Raw genomic sequence first — 20,065 nt, 5'->3', positions numbered from 1 at the left:
CATTTGGAACGCCTCTTACTTAAAAAAAAACCCTTCGGCAGGGTTTATTTTGGCCTAAAACGTCCCAGACAGCCGGCCGGCACTTCTGCCGGTCGGCCGGGCCAAAACAAAGGGCTGGCTGATAAAAGCAATGAAGGCTTATATTATGCGTTCGCGTTATCAAGTCAAATTAATAGCATTTTCTAGGATTTTTTTGGATGCGATATCAAACGATTCATGTCGGAATCTGCAGCTTCATGCCGAAAACGCCAATGGGCGGGCAAAAATACATAATTAAGATGCCGGGACCGCCGATGGGCGGGCTGCATAGTACAGTATGGCGGCAACTGGGTAATATTGTTACTCTTTAGATCGGCAGCGAATGGGTTAAACGTCTCATGTTAATATTATTAGCGTCGTCTGCTCGTATGGAGTTTTATTCTATAGGGCTTAGTAGTTTTTAGGCCGATATAAATATCGGTCCTAATTCCTTAGGCACGGTAATTATAATAGTAGGTACCGTACCTTAGGTGTAAAAAGTGCCTTCTACTCTGGAATAGCCGACATGTAACTAGGAAGATCGTTGATGTGCAGCCGCGATATTTAAGGGTCGGTATAATTTAGAGCTCTGAAGTTTGGATAACATAATCTCAGTGCCGGCGTAAGGGCCACTGACACCCCGGGCGAAAATATTGTGGCGCCCACTTGAGGGAAGCAATATCAAGTGTTAGTTTTTTGCTGATCCCAAGTAAAATAATATTAAGAATTTCATCTTTCCTTTAGCGTAACGTTTGGCGGTTGAAGTATTGCTCTAGTCTCCAACTTCAGACCTTAGCGCCCCCCAGTATTTGTCGCCCTGGGCCATCGCCCCATCACGCCGGCACTGCATAATCCTGCAAATATTGCTGCTGCACGCATTTCTGTCTTGCTGTTACCTGTGGGCTAATGTGCCTTGATTCGCTTAGTCATTTTAATGTATTTTATGCTAACTGTAACGCTGGCTAAAAAGATTTGTTTTATGTTCCAGTTTTCTACGATTTTAAGTATTTATAGGCATGTCTAACGAATGATGTTATGTAAGTCAAACTGATGAAGTACACATGGTAATTCTAATTATGTTTAAGACAAAATGTTAAATATTTAAGTATATAGTCACTATTGTGTAGGATTCATTACTTACTATGTAATAGGCAGGCGTTGATACTTACAATTTTTAGTGTTGGTCATATATGTAATAAATAGTTATGCCAATGTAGTCAGGAACACTTGGGTTTGAAGATGCATGCAACCATATTTAGTAAAATGTTATCATAAAAGTTGTTATTTTTCTTCACCTATTCATCAGAAGCTAAACGAGAACTAAAACATCCGTATTTTGTTGTGCACACCTTACCATAACACTGGGACGTTTGTGACTTGTCTTCGATTCCAACAGCTATTGAATAGGACTGATTGAATGGAGTTCGTGCAAACTTCGCAGCAGCTGGTTGTAAATGACGTGATGTATCTCCAGTTAATATTTCTTCTCATAAAACCATCAACTTAACAAACTTATTGATCGCAGCAAGTAAAAATAGGGGTGTAAAATAAAATAAAAACTTAAAACAAAAAACTATGTAAATCTACAGGGGACTATGAATCAGAACGCACGGTGTTTCATTTTGTACAGATTTAATTCGACAGACTGTTAAATAGGTACTTATTACTGCTTTACATTTATTTATTGGCCGTTGCTATTAATTCGGTACTGCTTGTTCATACAATATGAAAACATGGAAAACTGCATCAAGAGTGGATTATTGATAAACTTTTAAAACTAGTGTCCATCATCCATCGATCTATCCAATCTTACGTATTTACAGAACTTTTGCACTAAATACCGTCACATTAGTTATTCGACCTGTCCTACGCCCCGATATAAAAAATAATTTTAAATTCCTAAATTAAAATCCGCAGATTATTGGATCATTACAATTTTAAACCATCTCTTCTCCACAAGGTCTTATGATAACGACCTAGCAGTCGACCGTCTCGCACAGCCGGCACAGCGCAGCGTTGAAATCGACAAGCTATACACAGGAGCGGCACTGACTCGAGTGGGACTCGTTACTGGTACACAGAAAGCTTGGAAATTATGCCTGGATCCGGTGCTATAGCTCGTTTTACAGAATCTACTGAGTAATGTTTTAATATAAGCAACAGACCATGTGTGCAAGAGAATCAATTCCTAATAATAACTTATAGGTGCACCAATTAATTAATTCTAACGGCTATGAATAAATTCACATTTAATCCGCAAACGCTAATCTAAGCTTCGGATATTACAAGATATATCCAACAAGGAAGGAATACATCGATTCAAGGTTCCATTGGGATACAACAGCTTATCTTTACAGAAAGAAAAGTTACCTTTTTTACTAAAGTATTTTATTTTAGACCTCCCGATGTCTTTACATATATACCTTAGGTTTATTATAAAATAAAAACCTGATTACAAGCTGCTAAGTATAAAAACTTTACCAACAATAACGATTATGCAATTTCGAAAAAAAAATGTACAGAGAACAAACTGTTATCTAACAGCCTAAACTTTTAGTCTAAAACCTGCGAAGTACGAATTTTGAATGCATAAAAAAATATCTCTCCTATAGGGCCTTACCTTACATTCTTACATTAATTTTCGTATATCATATCGTCTTTGACAATCTGATGTTAAAAGAATATTGATAAGTCCACTAACATACAAATGAATGGTACCCTATCTAGCCCTTGAAGGCAACACTTGCAAGAGTGGCCGTCACGAGACCTTACATTAAAACATGGAATTTAGGCAATCTTAAGCCACTCGATAACGTGTAACATCTCATGTGTTCAAATGAGCAAACAAAGAGAGCAAGGAAAGGCCAAGATGAGCACAAATTTACATTAAAAATCAGCTATTTCTTCTACAAAATGCATTGTCAGTCTTGCCTGAGGATATTCATTATCAGGAGACATTCTCAGTCAGTCTTCATTGATTTAGCACGTCACGGTTATAACGATAGGAGCAGAACACTGCACGCTATGGAATGCACACCACTAGTGTCTGTAGTCGGATGGTATTTGAACAGATGGCAAGTGTTACACATAAGGGAGGCGCGACTTCGCGCCGAGCACTGCGTCACGTACGCGACAAGTGCTAACAGAGGACTAATCAATCACACAACACATTCAAGAATTTTTCTTTATTTCTATTTTTTTGCGCATTTTCCCGATTTTTTTAATATGTATTAATTAATTTAGCATTAAAATATGGTAATAACTTCAAGTTTGCATCCATCTCTTTTGTCGGGTTATTTACCGTAATATTATAACATTTAATATCCACCACGGGGAATTTTATCACACCGATGTTGATCAACAAACGTTCGGCGGCTCGCGGAGCGCAACGCAACTTTAACGTTTAGTAGACGTTGTAAGCGAAAGAGAACAAACAAAACAAAAACAAACGTGAAGTTCCGGCCGGTCGCACGCGGCTGCCTGCTGCCGTCGCACTCGCTCGCACTCGAGGGCACATTACACTTAAGTATAAATAAATTAATGCATCAGCGTCTCACGCGCACCCCAGTCCTACCATTAATAAAATTGTATCCGAGTGCAATAATCCTGCATTTGTACATGTAATTTCAAATAAATATTTTGTAACGCAAAACAAAATTAAAAATAATGCCGGACGGCCAACTGTTCGATGTACTCAGAATTCAAGCCCAGACCTGTGGTCCCAAGGGTTTGTGACGAGATGGACAGAGCGATGAGTTCCCAGTACAACGACTAGAGACCCCGAGATGGAAAGTAGACACATCTCTAGAAGCTTAACTTTAAACATTGGTCGCATCAACGGCACAGGCTCGCAGACCGGTGCGAGTACGTCATGAGATGCCCTCGGTACGGAGTGGACGGCGGCAAGCCAGCACCACGTCACACCATAATATTTTATGTTAAATTATACATAGTATTATGTTTTACATTTATGTAAGAGCTGTTGATTGTAAAAAAATTATATGTATGTATATCCCTATAAATGCTGAGTTGGTTTATTTGTCGAGAGCTGTGTTTGCCTTGACTGCGATTACACACTCCTCACCGCAAGACTTCAGCACAGTGCACTGAAACAACAAAACAGACAAATGTTAGATATAATAGATGTTAGATAAAAGTGCAAAGTTGTTATGGACAAAAGCAACCCTTACATCTGCAAAGGGATCGGAAATAAGATAAGGGTGTTGCTAGGCAAAAAAGGAATTTAATTAAGCTATTTTTATTAATATGAGTAAGAACGCTACTTTTGGGCCAAGGTACAAAGGCTTCTCGTATTAAAGAATACTTATTATATTAATAAAATAGTATCACTATTTTACAAAGGACTAAAACTTCGAAAAATTTCAAGTAAAGTAAGAATTGTCTTATCAATATTGATTGTGTTACAATATGACACTGACACCCAAGCCCTGAGCCCCTGACATCAGCACTTAGTATTCAAAATGTTCTGAATAATGAATTGATTGCTACAGTCGATAGGCACCAAGACAAGTCATGTAAATACGCTTTATTTGTTTATGGAGACCGAAGTCGGTCGTGTATTGACTTCGTGTTATGTATGAATAATAAGAAGCGGATTCTTCCTTGCACTTCTTATATAATACAGGACTTATTTTGTTAACCATTCTGTACAGTTTACGTTGTCGTCGATACAATAAATATCAACAGATTAAAGTTAGATAACGTTAAAATGTGATAGATTGAAGAGATTATTGTATTTTTATGTCAATGATTTTTATTTAGTATTATTTACTCCATTTCGTAATAATAACTAAAGCGCTTTAGAACACTAATTTCACGGCTTTAGGAGACAATTAGAACTTTTGCCAGCGTTATCACGAGCTTAGTATAAGTTGGTGGCAAGTTGGCAGCGATCCAAGACACGCGATTACTACACATGACGGAGAGGTTAGATACAACAAACACAAATAGTGTCACCTTTCGCCATCATCGTCGTTTTAAAACTGCTTTTATGATGACCAAACTTTTACTGTTGAAACTAGAATGGGTTCAGTTAACAGACTAGCAGTAATAAAAGGCTGGGATACGTATTGTCTGAGGGGTATCTATATAATTATCAGCACAAATAAAGTTTGAAATTTGTACTCAAGACCCACTTTCCATATGGCTTGTAATTAAATACTAGCCCAGGTAACGGGGCTGAGATTTAATTTACGAGTGGATTTAGCACCAACACATTACAAAATGTATCAGAGACTCTATACTCGAAAAGTCTGTGGTAAAACATTACTGTATATTAGAAAAGTCGGGTTAGAATCACTTCTAAATGACCGGTCAGTATTAGTAAGAAACATGTCAGGATTGGATATACCATGTTACTCATTAGTTGTCATGGTCAATTAAATTCCATCTGATTTTAATGATGAGTGGAACTGTTAACATGCACATAAACCATACAGATGAAGCTACGTAACGGCGTTACGGTCTTAGAAATCAAACTGATATTCACGTATTTACGTTTGCCACGTGTTGCATTGTTCAGAGTCAATAACATAACACACGTCACGCATTTTCTCCGAAGAGATGTACAGGAGTAGTGACATATTGTGTTTAAGATAACAGTAACAAAATAAAACAGTTTGTTGATATGGTACTTGTAAGGCAAGGAAACAATATGCGTTATTGTTACAATGTGCTTAAAAATACTTAACAACAGAATAAGATGTTTACATCGATAAAACTGAGGAAATTTCGCTTTTAACTAATAATGTGAATTGACGTATTTGAGTTAGTGACGTGAGTGTTTTGGCACATGATATCCCCATATCCCATAGTTTAACGTCTCCATTTACGTTACAGTCTAAACTAGGACGTACGTATGTTTTCTTGTTCATAGCTATCCATTTTAGGCAGCCGTCATTTAAAAAATGAAATAATTACATCAAAAAGAGGTTTGATAGAACTACGAACAGTAACTGTATTAGAACTGCTTTGAGAACGCTAAAGAAAAGTTGTTAGAACGACTAATTGGATATTGAAAAAGGAATAAGAAAAAATCTTTAAAGGTCAAGTATAAGCCTAGTACCTACTTCAACAACCAAGAAAATGTTTGAAGTAGGTCGGGAAAATGCCGTCTCTCCTTTGATACTTAGAACAGACCAATTATCGTTATATGAAGCGTACTTGACATAGATTTACATGAGTAACAAAATTGAGCTCTAGTATCCACAAGAGGTTGTCTCAAGACTCTTATTACTCGATCACACAAATTGGTAAAATCGAGATTGACTTTGCAATAATAAAACATTTCGTCAATGTATAACAACCAGTTAAAAGATTGTTATCTACATTATTAGTTGATTTGAATTACAGACAAGTATGTAGTTGGACTATGAAGAAGGTTTTAAAGGTATAAGGAGTTACGGGAGTTACTCACCAACAGCTCTTTGCCGCTATCGAAGTCGGAGCGCAACTGAGTGCCGAGGTCACCGTCTGGGATCTTGAGGTCCTCGCGGAGGTCACCGTTGTCAGCCATGAGAGTCAGGTAGCCATCGTCAGAGATGTCGGTCAGCTGGTAGTCCTCACGCTTCACGTGGGGCACGTCCATGTTGTGAGTGGATGGACAGATATCTTCGTATCTGGATGAAGGAAAGTTGTTTCATGAGTTATGATTGCTTTGTTGTCAGTAACACCGAATTGGGACGTTCTTAGGACAGGCCCTTGAGATCGCAAAATGGTACAAAAAGAATTGTTTTGGTTCATGAAAATAAGTAGTCAATTAAGATAAAAAAAGGGTGAAAGTCATCCATTCTTGTCGCAATTTAAGTTGAGTTTGAAGGTGTGGTTCATAATCTTGGATGCAATGATTCAACAAAGTGATTAAACTGCGATGTTTGCATATCATAATTACTGATTAATTAGAGCTAAGCTCTATTAAATCTGTTTAAAACATAGTCCATAGCATAACAATAATATAGTTGTATTAAAAAGTAAAAAAATAATAAAGTATTTTCATTCCAACAATCGCGAAATGTCATCTATTTATAGTTATTATCATACGGTAAGGTCAACTACAGCTGTTAGTAACAATCCCTCTGAAGTCTGATAGGTTACAAAGAAATCAATAACGAGCGACAAATTAGTCTAGACAAAAGAAAGGCGATAAGTGTAGTTGTTTAAGGTTTTATAAATATGAGACTTGAATACAGTTTTTGTACTTTTAATAAAGATACATTTTAACACTTAAATATATTTAAACGAACCCATATAGCGATGTTTACGATCGAGTGACGAATTGTGCTTTACAAAAACCTGCTATTAATTATATCTTAGTAATATTCCCGTATTTTCTTTTACCTGGGATAGATACACCTACTTTCCTTTTATCACATTATCATCGGGGTAATTCTATTAATAAAATTAGTTATCATTTTATCATTATATTGGGTAAGTCATAAGTAATTCATACACGTGGTTTTTAACATGTGGTCACGCACCACGTGGTGTTTACACCATTGTAGAGTGATTAGCGAGCTTATGGAAAGCGGAAATCGTGACATTTTACAGTATAAATATCTATTGCCATTACAGTACACGCTTCATGAATTGAGTGTACGAAGATGAGTACTTTTTAACCTGTTTTGTTCTTACATTCTAAATTCCATGTGTCTACAGCTGGTTTTAACTGTCAATTGCTTTATCTTTTTTTTTCAAGTAACAAGTTGAATAGAGTATATTCGATGAACAACTGTTTACATAATGGGCGTATGGTCCATCAGAAAATAATAAGATAAGAACTTCATGCCTTCGAAAATAACGAAAATTGATCCAAATTTTTTGACTAGTTAAGTTTAAACTGTGCCCCTGGACGGTGATCTCATAGCGCAGATAGTGAAATGAGACGCATTGTCGGGCCTGGTATATGCTGTCCGAGTACCCTCAGCACGAACACGGTATGGGACCGAGTTCGCGACTCTATGGGCTCGGCTTGGACCTTGCGGATTGCGGTTACGACCGGAACATGCTGCGGACTCATGACGTAAACGATGTTACGTGATAATGGTTGCTAGCTGATGAAAGTTTCACAAGCGCGAAACTCGCTGTTCAACCCATATTGATTGTGATTCAGGCGAGATATTAAATGGCAAGGACGTCTTATCATTATCAAGAAGTTAGAATGATAGATAGGTAAATTTGTAGCTGATAAACGTAACATATAACAAAGATGGTCAACGTAATCGTAAAAGAAATAAATAATACTCACTTCTTGCCGTTAAAAATATCGATTCCAACCAAGTGAACTTTAGCGTGGCCGTGCTTGCCGGTTTTGGATGTGGACATCTCTACGATTTTGCAGGGGCGCCCCTTGAGCATGACGAAACCGTTCTTGCGCAGTGCAGAGCATTGCATGGGGAAGGTGGCGGAGGCACCCGAGTCCCCGGTCTCGAAGTGTGTATCCTCGATGTCTGCCATTGTGTTGTGTGCCGAGTTTTAGATACGGTCAGGAGTGATCTGATGATGAGAAATATAGTATTACAATAAATAGGTATGAGACTTTCTATAATGGCTGAAAACTGTCATTAAAATATATGAATTACATGAATATACACTAAAAAGAGTCAACAAAACCACCACTGCATTCCCTAAAGACAAACAACTTTCAGAACTATAACAAAAGGTATTTACAAAAGAATATAGACTAAAAAAACAAAAACCTGTACACAATAACAGCAAACTGTGCATAAATTGCAATATCAAGGCACAATTGCAGTCCTCACATCCAAATTACAACTCACACTGAACTTGACAACTCACAATGGCTATGAACCATTGACAAGTAATATAATAATCATGCTAACCAATAGAACCTTGGCATTAACTCTCGAGCATGATTCACGTCCAAGTGGCGAAAAAATCAGCACATGAGGTTGTTGACCTGAATGTCAATGAACTCTCTACATGTGAAAAGTGAAAACCACATTTTTGGCTTAATCACATGACATATCGTCAAAAATTTCTCCAATACTTGCCTGCACAAGTCCTTACCCGTGATATAGTTAACAAAATTATCAAAATGGATTACAAGTATAGATTACAGATGACAATTGTCAAAGTCAAGTACTGAATAATGTAATTATGGCTTTATACGAAGATCTCAAAACACAAGGGTAAAATGAGACGCTTTATAAAGTCTGGTATTTGATGTCTGAGTAACCGCAGCACAAACATGGTATAGTAACCAAGTTCGCGACTCTATGGCCTCAGGTTGTAGCTGGATAGAAACAAAACAGCTTTAGTTTAAGGAAACTTGATACTAATGACACAATTTATGAAATGTATTCAATGTAGAAAATAATTTGGTTATTGTTGCTTTTTAAAAATAGATTCTAGAGTTAGTATGAATGTCTTATTACTCTGGATATAAACCTTTTTTGTCATCAGAATTCAGTCTATAAGAACTTATTTCATACTACTGTATTTACCAAGAAGAAATGTTTTGTAACTCAACATGTATATAAAAAGGACCATTAATTCCAATAGCTTTAGAATAATTAAATGTTCTTGATGGATCAAAAAATATCAATCATATATAGAGAAATTGATTTTATTGATAATGACCTAGTTTACAGGCAGAATGAAAGTCACAGCTCAATAATTGAATGAGTAAAGCCAATAATTGGATGAAGAATATAAGTAGATCCTTAAAAAATGCATTAATGTGAAATGAGATACTACATTACATACATTTTGTTCTCTTATTGTGTTAACCAAACTCAATAATGTCACAATATGAATATTCAATTGAATATTAAAGTATCAGAAACAGAATCCAACCTCAAATGCTTATCGGTGAGTAATATTAGTGCCTCATTTCTTAGTCAGCAAAACTGGAAGTCACTGCATGGGTTTGTTGCTGATCCTTATGGGTAGAATACAGTATAGGATGTCAAAGTTGATTAGGTGGTACCATAAGCTTCACTCAAGTATTGTGGACACCACTAAGAGAAACATAACATGAACAGACCTAATAGAAAATTTAGGTATGTAAAACACTGAATTATAAGGAAAATCACACATTATCAACCTAACCTACCTGTCACTGTTATCAATCTGGTAAAATTCACCAATAGCACTGAGAGCTGTAAAAATAAATGACTCCCGCAAATTCTAAGCAGATAAATGTGTCCTCTGTGCAAAATCTGTCAAGTCATACAGACATAGCTACAAATACAACCTATTATACACAACATCTATAACCTATAGGGTGGAGAGTCTAGACTGATATGGGATTTTATAGGTATGTTTTTGAAAATTTTGACAAGACCTAACCCCACCTACCGCGGAGCGATGAAAAACCTTTGTGGGAGGATGAAATTAACATCCACCTTATGGTGACGACTTTTTAGGATATCATAAAAATAGTATGATAAATCAAAAGATATTGAATGAAAGCAGGCCTGACACACGACGGTGGTGACGACACGATGTGAATGGTGTGGTGCCCGAACATGTGGTTCACAAGAGACATCTTGACCATGTCGCATACAGGTCCAACACACGAAAATATTAAAACCACAAACTGTTTTTATCACCTACACGTTAAATCGTACACGTAGGAATCGAAACGGACTGTGAACTTGATCTTTGTTTCGAATCAGAAGATAACGAAAAAAAAAATAGCGATTTGACAAACGTGCCGGCGCCGCGGCACATTACATTTCAATAAATTACACAAAATCCACACCGCGAAAACGCCGTATATGCACAAAATTATATTCACCGTGTAAAATACTTACGAAAACAATAATTACAACTATTAATAAAGGATTCACGATAAAACTAAGATATTTATCGACACTCACATGTGACCGACGGGTTCTTCAACCGAAAGGTCAATTTGCGCCTGCGTAGCACCTATAACACTCACTTCCTGTCGCGGGGTTCACAAAATGGCCGAAACGCCGCTTCATATTGGCGGTAAATATGAACTGTAGGAGACATGTGCAAAATAAAACATTTTAAACTTTTCTATTGGGATAGTAAAATTTTAAAAATATTTATAAACTCGTCTAAGTAGTTTTTGCAAGTATATTTGCTACAGTTATTTTATATTTAACAAAAAATATTTTTGCAGTTAAAACTGTTTTACCTACAGCACCAAAAAGTTTGAGCGTTTTCAGAACTGGAATTCTAGATGGCGCTGATTAGAAATTTTAAGCATAGATTAAATATAATGTATTGACCGGTGAATGTATATCGGTAGATTTATGCATTCGTTTTTTTCATGATGACAGGTTTTAAATATACAATAAAATTCATTATAAATAATATATGCAAGATAGGTTTTAATTATCAATTCAACTTTAAGTTTGAAACCTATGAAAATAATAAGCACAGATGTCTTAAAAACCACAGACTAAAACTTTAAGGTCTTTGATTACTTACTTAAACTCACACTAGATAGAGCTAGTGTCAAGAAATTTATTTCTGTAAGATTTACTAATAGAGCGTCTAGAGATAAAACAACTACAATTAGGTAAAAGAAAATTTGCTCTATAACACCTCTTGCAACTAAACAAAATATAAAAGTAGCAGTTAAAAAAAATTAACAAGAATATCTCAAATGAAAACATAAGACATGTCATTGTGCGTTTAAACATTATATTTTTTTTTATATATATTTAAATATAGGACTTTACCATTTCTTTTTATTATACAGAAATAACTTTTAAACTGATCTATCTGTTTGATGTTGATTATGGATTGATTCATTGACCCCTGACGGCTAAACTTCACTCCCCACAATTTTTAAATGGCTCCGCCGATTTTTATCAAACTTTCTAATATTCCTATAGCGGTGGCAACACTTGCACATCATTCACCTAAAAAACACAAAAAATTAAATTGTTACCGCTCAATCCGATCGAGAGCTATGATCCCACAAACAGACAGACACATCAAACGAGTTAAAATAGAGAGGTTAAAAAAGAATAGAATTATTGAATAGCTAAAATTGCAGTAGATATTTATTGCAATTAAAGTAATCACACTTCTCACTTTTTTCTTTTGTTTTTAAATGACTCCCGCATTACTGAAATTAATCAATGCATGTGAGTTGTAGGTTTTACAAACATACAAGTCACATGCACAAAGACACCCAGACTCAGAACAAGCATTCGTGGATCACACAAAATGCTTGTCCTAAGCGGGGATCGAACCCGCGACACGACGCGCACTGTGGATTTGGCGTGGTGACTTCAGCAACTCGGCTATCCGTGCAGTCGATTATTACACGTGCTGTTAGTTATTGTTTATTGAATAACTATTACGGAATAGTAAATATTAAAAACAAATAAATGAGACGACTATTTCGACGATAAAATTACTTACGTCACTTGTTAGCGAAGCCATAATTTTTTAATGTTTTTGTGCAGAAAAACTGATACCCTTAGCCAGTAGTCAGTGAGTTCAGCTTGAGGTTCAAGATTTTTACATAAATTAGTTGTAAGAACTCAATTCCAAAAATCCGTCTCACTTGCACTTTTGAGTAATAAATAAAAAAAATGTATTAAGGTGTTATCTCGTGTACTATTTTGATGATTCCCTTCAAATGTTGGACACAAGCATTTTCCCCCCTGCCCAGGGAGATACAAAGGCAATCAACCGTATGTAGGTTTCGTAAAAATTAAAAAAAAAAATAGAAATAAAGATAATTGAAATCAAGTGAGGAGCACCTATTCTTTATTATTCATGCTTTTACAACTTCAATCAAATAGAAAAACAACTGGGAAAAACTAAATATTTAATGGGACCAAATAATAGCTAAGTACAGTATCGTTCATCCAGATTGAGGTTACAAACATAAAAAAATACGAAATGCAGACGAATTGAGAACCTAGTATTTTTTGAAGTCGGTTGAAAATAATTAGGTCTCCAAGGCACAAACTTATAACCATGACAAGCTTGTATCCTTGCGTAATCAATTACAACGACTTATTAGTAATAGAGCACCCAATAATACAAAAACTCAAGGCTAAACCCAAGAGCAGCGCTGCAAGACATCACGACACAGTGAGCTCATACTGCGTAGGTCGGACCACAAATAATTAATTAAAAATATGAAGGTAGAACGAGCAACATCTTCTGTCAAGACAAACACCATCTCAGTCTGCCCGTGACCATGATACCTGCAAAGGTGTCGAAACGTCGGGAACGAAAATCAAATATTAAACCGCGATAAAATCTGTAAAAGTAGTTTCATTTCAATAGCGCACCCAATTATATATTTTTTTTAAATTTCCTTTCTTTAATCGACCAATATAAAACAAAATCATGAAACTACAATAACTAAAAACTAAATAAGAAAAGCCATAGAGTTAATAGAGCAAATCCGCCAGACCACAAAATAATAGCAAGACAAAATAACAAACGACATTGCAAGGGTTTAAAAGCTTTCTTCAATAAATCACGGGGGTTGAGCGAGGGGTTGAGAAAAAACCCCTACATTAGGGGTTGAATAACAAAAGATAGATATAATTACGCAACTATTGTACTTATTATGTTCTATTAAGCGTTTTGCTAAGTCATTTGGGCTTTTCAAGTGATAGTGGGATGGGAAGTGATTTTTGTAGGAGTCTGGTAGACTGATTGATGGTTATAAAGATAAACAATAGAAGAATTGATATCTTAATGTAAAATTAGTTTTCGAAAGAGTTGTTGGGACTTTTGTTTTAAGTAAATTTTTTCTCATATGTATATCTGTCTACTTGCCTAGGAAAAGCCTATTTGATTGGGAAAATTAAATACAAGAGCAGGCAAGAAATAAAAATAAATGTAGGGTCTCCATGCAGTAAGAGGACAAAATCGAAAAAAAAAATCGCTTATTGCGAAAAGACCGCCCATGACATTCATTTTTATAAAATCCTGTAATTATGTGGTGTGCAATAAAGAATATTATATCTATCTATCTATCTATGTAGATACCGATTGATTTAAGAACGAATCTGATCAGAAAACTATACCTACCGATTGAATTTCACTAGCTTCTGATTGTTCGGAGTGTAAGGAGTAAAACGGAATCATGTTACTGAGGCACCGCTGCCTTGCCGTCCATAATCAGAAATCGAGATATCATAAATTTGACAGATAATTGTATACTGAAGTCAGTGAAAAAAAAATTAGATCGAGGTTATAACCAACCATGTAACGGTCATACATTTGTTAGGTTACCACTCTTAATTTTTTTGTTACCCAACCTATTTTTTTTTTTCTACTAAACTGCATAGAAGTCTCAGTGTCGCGAGGCTGATACTTGACCAGTTTTATCACGAGTATATTTCCTTCAATCCGACTTTTTCGTAGCTAAGTTACAACTGCACAAGTAGATCGAGTTCCAGTTAAGCTAAGCTTGGTGCGGTCGGTTAGTTGGTAGTGTGTCCATCTCACCATCATTAAGCGTACCTCCGTGTTTTGGAAAGCACGTTAACTTTTGACCTTGGCCCTTCTGGATGCATCTTTGACAGTCTTTACGGGGTAGTTAGTTAGTCTGGAAACCAGCCTTGCTAAGCATACTGTTGCCCAGGTATTGGGTTGAGGAGGTTAGATAGGTAGCCGCTCCTATAAAACATTGGCACTTAGCTGCATCCGGGAAGACTGGTAGTTGTAAAAAAAATGAGAGAAGGCTAGGCTGTTGTTTATTATACTAAAGTTGAGAAAATGAACGAAAGATCTTTGATGGTTTTCAGAAGGATGAAAAAGCCGAAGATGAAATCGAATCTAAACATATTACTTAATTCTGGTATAAGTTCGTTTTATTGTCTAAAACTAATAAAGATAATGTTAATATTTGGGTATGTATAGGATCGATAGATATGGGGTAAATGCAATTTACTTTCTGAAATAAATGCAGGCACATAATTTTATGATTCAGCGGCAGTAAATGGGCAATATTATTGATACCTTTAAGTGTTTTTGATCAAACCCGCAACATGAGAGATATTCATTACGCTTCCTTTAGCAAAAATATCTCTCTCAAATAAATCATACAAGAAATACCAATAAAGGCGGGGGGTGTCAAATGAACATAGTTTCGTCCACCAGACAGGATACACAGAGACATTGAATATGTATGGGGCCGGCGTAAACGACGATAAAAACTCAAGTGCCGCCATAAACCCAGCAAAATAAATTCAGCGAGTAAATGAAGCCAGCGCGGACAATGGGCCGGGACCTTCCACGGCCCATTACTTGCCCCCGGCGATAACGCGAAAATGCCAATTCAAATGAAATCATTTACCATATTATTTTCATTTGGTAACACCGCCCCCCCCCTCGAGCAAACTCCATTTCACCGCCTAAACTCGTACGCGGCTCAACCAATTTTTTAAATGTACCCGCTCAAAATAAATTATGTAGCGAACTGGGAAGGTGCTGTGGACCTTACAAACAAGAAATAAAACGGATGAGCGCGACTCGCGGCCAGACAGGGACGGCGCGAGTCGCTCCTCCTCCTGCGACCCCCCCTCCGCTTCCCCGCCCCGCCGCCCCCTAGAGCGTCCGCTCGCCGCGCAACTTGAAGACGGCCCCGAGAGCTTTATTCCCGTTTTATTGTCACTTACACCTCGCCTAAGATTTGTTTACCGCTCAAATCTTCAAGCTCGCAATCTTTCTAACTATTTCTTAGTAAATAAGGCTCAAAATTCTGTGCTCCTTTTTATCTGACTGCATTATTAAGATTGCGCAGGAGTATACAAGACAAGTAAATTTTGAATCAGAGCTCTGATTAAAGAATCAGACGCAGAAACGATTGCTTATAAAGTATTAAGATGCTTATTTTGGATTGTCCGAAAATATTAAATAACATTGTTTTATTATAAACTTTGTAGAGCTTAGCAGGAGCATTAGATATCTGAGGAACTAAGTAATTTATTATATTGCCCTCGTTTACTCGTATTAGAAAAGAGTGTTAATTAGATTTCCCCGTAACGAATATCGGCGTAATGAGTAAATTAGATGTTATACCAATTACAGGAAACAAGAGCAACTAAGAGTTTTCGATACAAACTCGATTCAAGTTTAAAATGTATTTAATAACGACATTTAAGAATAGAGTAGAGTAGGCGTTGATTGTTTCCTCTATTTCATTAGTATAAGTACCTATACAAAAACTATAATACCGGAGGCAGAAGGCTTAAGCATTTTGCTTTGCGCTGGTTTTGAGCTGAAACCGCCTCTGTTTCCAATTGATAGATAACAAAAACTAAGTTAAATACATTTTCTAATAAGAATATTACTTCTTATTTTCTTGAAAGGGTTATCCGTGAACCCTTGCTATATTCTGATTCTTTCATTGAGAGAACAGTTTGGAAATATTTCGATTTTGACTCCCGAAAATATTCCGATCCGATTCCGAAATCGTATGTTTATGTTTGAAAACACACCAAACCTATTAATTAGCCTAGCCCAAGACAACAAAAACAGGTGTTCTTTAACTTACATTAATATATCCACAGTATCAAATAGTAGAGTCTGGTAACTGATCGCACCGATCCGAGTTAGCAAAGCGGTCACGAACAGCATCACAAGTTAGTTTGGCGTAGATAACACAATGACAACTAATTGGATAGCTTAACTGCCCTGCCTCTAGTTAACTACCCAGGGGTCTTCTCCTCCCAAAGTAAGACTCAAGGTGTGGGAGAGAGATGCCACTATACGCTTTATATAGCGCTGTCTTTCTCTCTACAAGTCGAGATGTCTTGGTTTTTCAGGTGGTGGTAGACGCATGAAAACGTGTTTCATTTCTTTACTCACTTTTGTATTGTTTTGTAGCGATGTTCAATTGTTGAGCTGATTTTCTTTATATCTAATTGCAGTGGGTTTTTTTTCAGTTTATGTTTTGTTGGAGATTTCGAGAATCAAAATTGATTCAATAAGATCTAGTCGAGTATCTTAGAAATGTCATAAGAGCGGGAGAGAGGTAATTAACTAAATACTACGTAAAAATCGCCACAAGTTGACTGGACAACATTTTTGAGGAACTCTAAAACAACGAAAAATAGTTTTATAAAAACAATAAAAGTATTTAAAGTCAAGTTTAATTTCTTATGTAACGTAGAGTCACTTTTCGTGATTTCTTAAGTAACGTAGAGTCACTTTTCGTAGCGCTACGAAAACTGTAGCACGGTGCTGATTAGTAAATATTTCTGTTTATATTGTTTAAAATAATAAAACTACAGGTACTACTCGCATACTAAAAATCTCAGAAAAACATTTTGATTAGGTTAAGCAAGTTTTTTACTTGCATAACTAAGTTTGTCACTTTAATGTTAAGTTACAGGTTTGTTAAGTTCTGTTGTTCAGTTAAGATCTGATGTTAAAACGAGACAGTTAACAGTCGTCTTAAAATGTTTTGGCATGGCAGACTTAGACACGCAATGGAGGACGTGTTTAAATTAAATATGATTATTGTTATAAATAATTTGAAAACCTTTGATTTCTTAACGACTCTTTTTAAATGACTTCAGTGTCACAATACGTAAAAACTTTAATCAAAATTAGAATCTATATCTATACTTATAATAAATCTGTAGAGAGGTCAATTCTGTACATAAAATATATTTAAAAAATAACTATCAAGGGGTGGTTAGGGATCGCTACTGATGCCAAAAATGCAATCAGTAAAATTTTTGTCTGTCTGTCTGTCTGTCTGTCTGTCTGTCTGTCTGTCTGTATATTCGTTATAGAAACAAAAACTACTCGACGGATTTTAACGAAATTTGGCACATTTATTCTTCATACTCTTGGGCAGGTTATAGTATACTTTTCATTACGCTACGACCAATAGGAGCAGAGCAGTGAAGGGAAATATTGGGAAAACGGGGTAAGTTACTCCATTTTTTAAGCTTCCGTCACGTGTGCAGGCTTATAGGTTAAAGCTACATAGAAATCATGTATGACGGAAATATTCTCCCTAAAATTATATAAAAAATATTCCTCGACAGCATATGTCTAACTTTTATGCTTGACTCACAATAACACGTGAAACTCCCGATAGCTTAGCAATTCGGAGATTTCTGATTGTATTTGTCTACTCTAACGTTTACAACACTATCACTCATCCCCAATTAAAAAAGTTAACATTATTACCTATTCAATAAAAAAAGAATCATGTAAATCGGTGTAGAAACACCAAAGTTATACATGAAATAATAAGAAATCGCGCGTGAATACAGAGTCATGCTATAAGGATTATTTTTGTGTATCGGTTGCCGCGCTCGACGCGCGTCGTGGCGGGAGGTATAAAAAGGCGGGGGGTCCGCGCTCGAGCGTCATACAATATTTGGCTGTTGATGCGAATAGACGTTCAGACTGTTCGACCTTATTGACAATCAATAATTGTTATTTGCAAACCGTGCTTATCAGCATGACTTTTAGTCTTTGAATAGTTTATTTTTAGAATTGTTTTGTTGTTAGTTTATATAATAGGTATTAGATTAATAGTATTAGTAGTAGGTACACCTATTAGTTATTTTGGTAGTGTTTAATTGTATTAATAGTTTATTTTCGTAATTGGTAGTGTTTAATTATATTAATAGTTTATTTTCGTAATTTTTATATTATTTATTTTGGTAGTGTTTAATTGTATTAATAGTTTATTTTCGTAATTTGGTAGTGTTTAATTAAATTAATAGTTTATTTTCGTAATTGGTAGTGTTTAATTAAATTAATAGTTTATTTTCGTAATTGGTAGTGTTTAATTATATTAATAGTTTATTTTCGTTATTATTATATTAGTTATTTTGGTAGTGTTTAATTGTATTAATAGTTTATTTTCGTAATTGGTAGTGTTTTATTATATTAATAGTTTATTTTCGTAATTATTACATAATAATTATATATAATTGTAAGTGTAAGGTAGCTTCAGTTACCGTCGATTAAAAATACACAATGCCACCTAAAAAACGACCATCTTTATCTCGAAATTCGAGAGATGCTAAAAGGATGAGAAATGCGCGTTCTCAAGAATCGGCAGAGGAAAGAGCACATCGGTTAAACTCTATGAGAGTTAGTGCCTCAACCTCTCGAGCCAATGAAAGCTCTCCAGAGAGAGAGATGCGATTAGCAGCTGACAGAGCGAGACGAGCTACATCACGGGCGTCTCAAAGCTCTTCTCAACGAGAGCTGAGGCTTACCATTGACCGAGAACAACATGTGTTATCCCGAGATGCTGAAACTGCGTCACAACGAGAATTGCGTCTCACTGCTGACCGCGAACGGCATACATTGTCTCGCGAGTCAGAAACCTACACTGAGAGGGATTTGCGTCTCACAGCTGACCGCGAACGTCATATATTGTCTCGCGAGTCAGAAACCTTCACTGACAGAGAATTGCGTCTCACAGCTGACCGCGAACGTCATATATTGTCTCGCGAGTCAGAAACCTACACTGAGAGGGAATTGCGTCTCACAGCTGACCGCGAACGTCATATATTGTCTCGCGAGTCAGAAACCTACACTGAGAGGGAATTGCGTCTCACAGCTGACCGCGAACGTCATATATTGTCTCGCGAGTCAGAAACCTACACTGAGAGGGAATTGCGTCTCACAGCTGACCGCGAACGTCATATTTTATCTCGAGAATCTGAAACTTTAACTCAATATGAAGACCGTTTGACAAATGATAGGGTGCACCATAATGTTATTCGATCTCTCGAAGACGCACATGAGCATGAACAACGACTAGAGTCGGTACGCGAATATTATAATTCTTTGAGACAAGAACGATCAGTAAGTTTGTCTAATGAAAGATTAAGAATCGAAAATATTCGGTCTCTTGAAACGGACGAACAGCGAGAGGCCCGTCTTACCGCAGACAGATTTTGACATAGCCTTAATAACTTAGATGTACACATAGAAGATCAATCTAGAAATTCGGTGGCTTGGTCCGACAAATATAAAAGTGGGTTTGCTTATAACCTCACAATTGATTATGGATCATCTTCTGTAATAGGCGATATGAACGTGGTATGTCGTTTTTGTAATGCTTCAA

At 36.3% G+C, this 20,065-nt stretch overlaps 1 protein-coding gene across 2 annotated transcripts; it reads right to left on the bottom strand.

Annotated features, from left to right (window-relative positions):
- Positions 1–1,633: 1,633 nt before the first annotated feature.
- LOC113499251 (eukaryotic translation initiation factor 5A) lies at positions 1,634–10,963 on the bottom strand. 2 transcript variants are annotated; one of them, XM_026879658.1, is made up of 4 exons: positions 10,881–10,963; positions 8,282–8,529; positions 6,455–6,656; positions 1,634–4,124 (listed from the first exon to the last, which is right to left on the bottom strand). In XM_026879658.1, the coding sequence occupies exons 2-4, from the start codon at positions 8,488–8,490 to the stop codon at positions 4,053–4,055; spliced, it is 483 nt and encodes a 160-aa protein (XP_026735459.1). In that variant the 5' UTR covers positions 8,491–8,529; positions 10,881–10,963; the 3' UTR covers positions 1,634–4,052. The 2 variants fall into 2 exon arrangements, with proteins under 2 accessions (XP_026735459.1, XP_026735465.1); XM_026879664.1 differs by having other exon boundaries at positions 10,815–10,905.
- Between the last annotated feature and the right edge of the window lie 9,102 nt (positions 10,964–20,065).

This window comes from Trichoplusia ni, chromosome 1 (genome assembly GCF_003590095.1).
Source record: "Trichoplusia ni isolate ovarian cell line Hi5 chromosome 1, tn1, whole genome shotgun sequence".
Classification (NCBI taxonomy): domain Eukaryota; kingdom Metazoa; phylum Arthropoda; class Insecta; order Lepidoptera; family Noctuidae; genus Trichoplusia; species Trichoplusia ni.
The sequence above is the reverse complement of the archived record's forward strand: the minus strand, read 5'-3'. Positions and strand labels throughout refer to the sequence as shown.

Coding starts and splice junctions, on each gene's coding strand:
- LOC113499251 (XM_026879658.1), bottom strand. CDS start 8,490: ATGGCAGACATCGAGGATACACACTTCGAGACCGGGGACTCGGGTGCC. Junction 6,657..8,281: donor GATATTTTTAACGGCAAGAA/GTGAGTATTATT, acceptor TCCTTCATCCAG/ATACGAAGATATCTGTCCAT. Junction 4,125..6,454: donor ATAGCGGCAAAGAGCTGTTG/GTGAGTAACTCC, acceptor TTGTTGTTTCAG/TGCACTGTGCTGAAGTCTTG.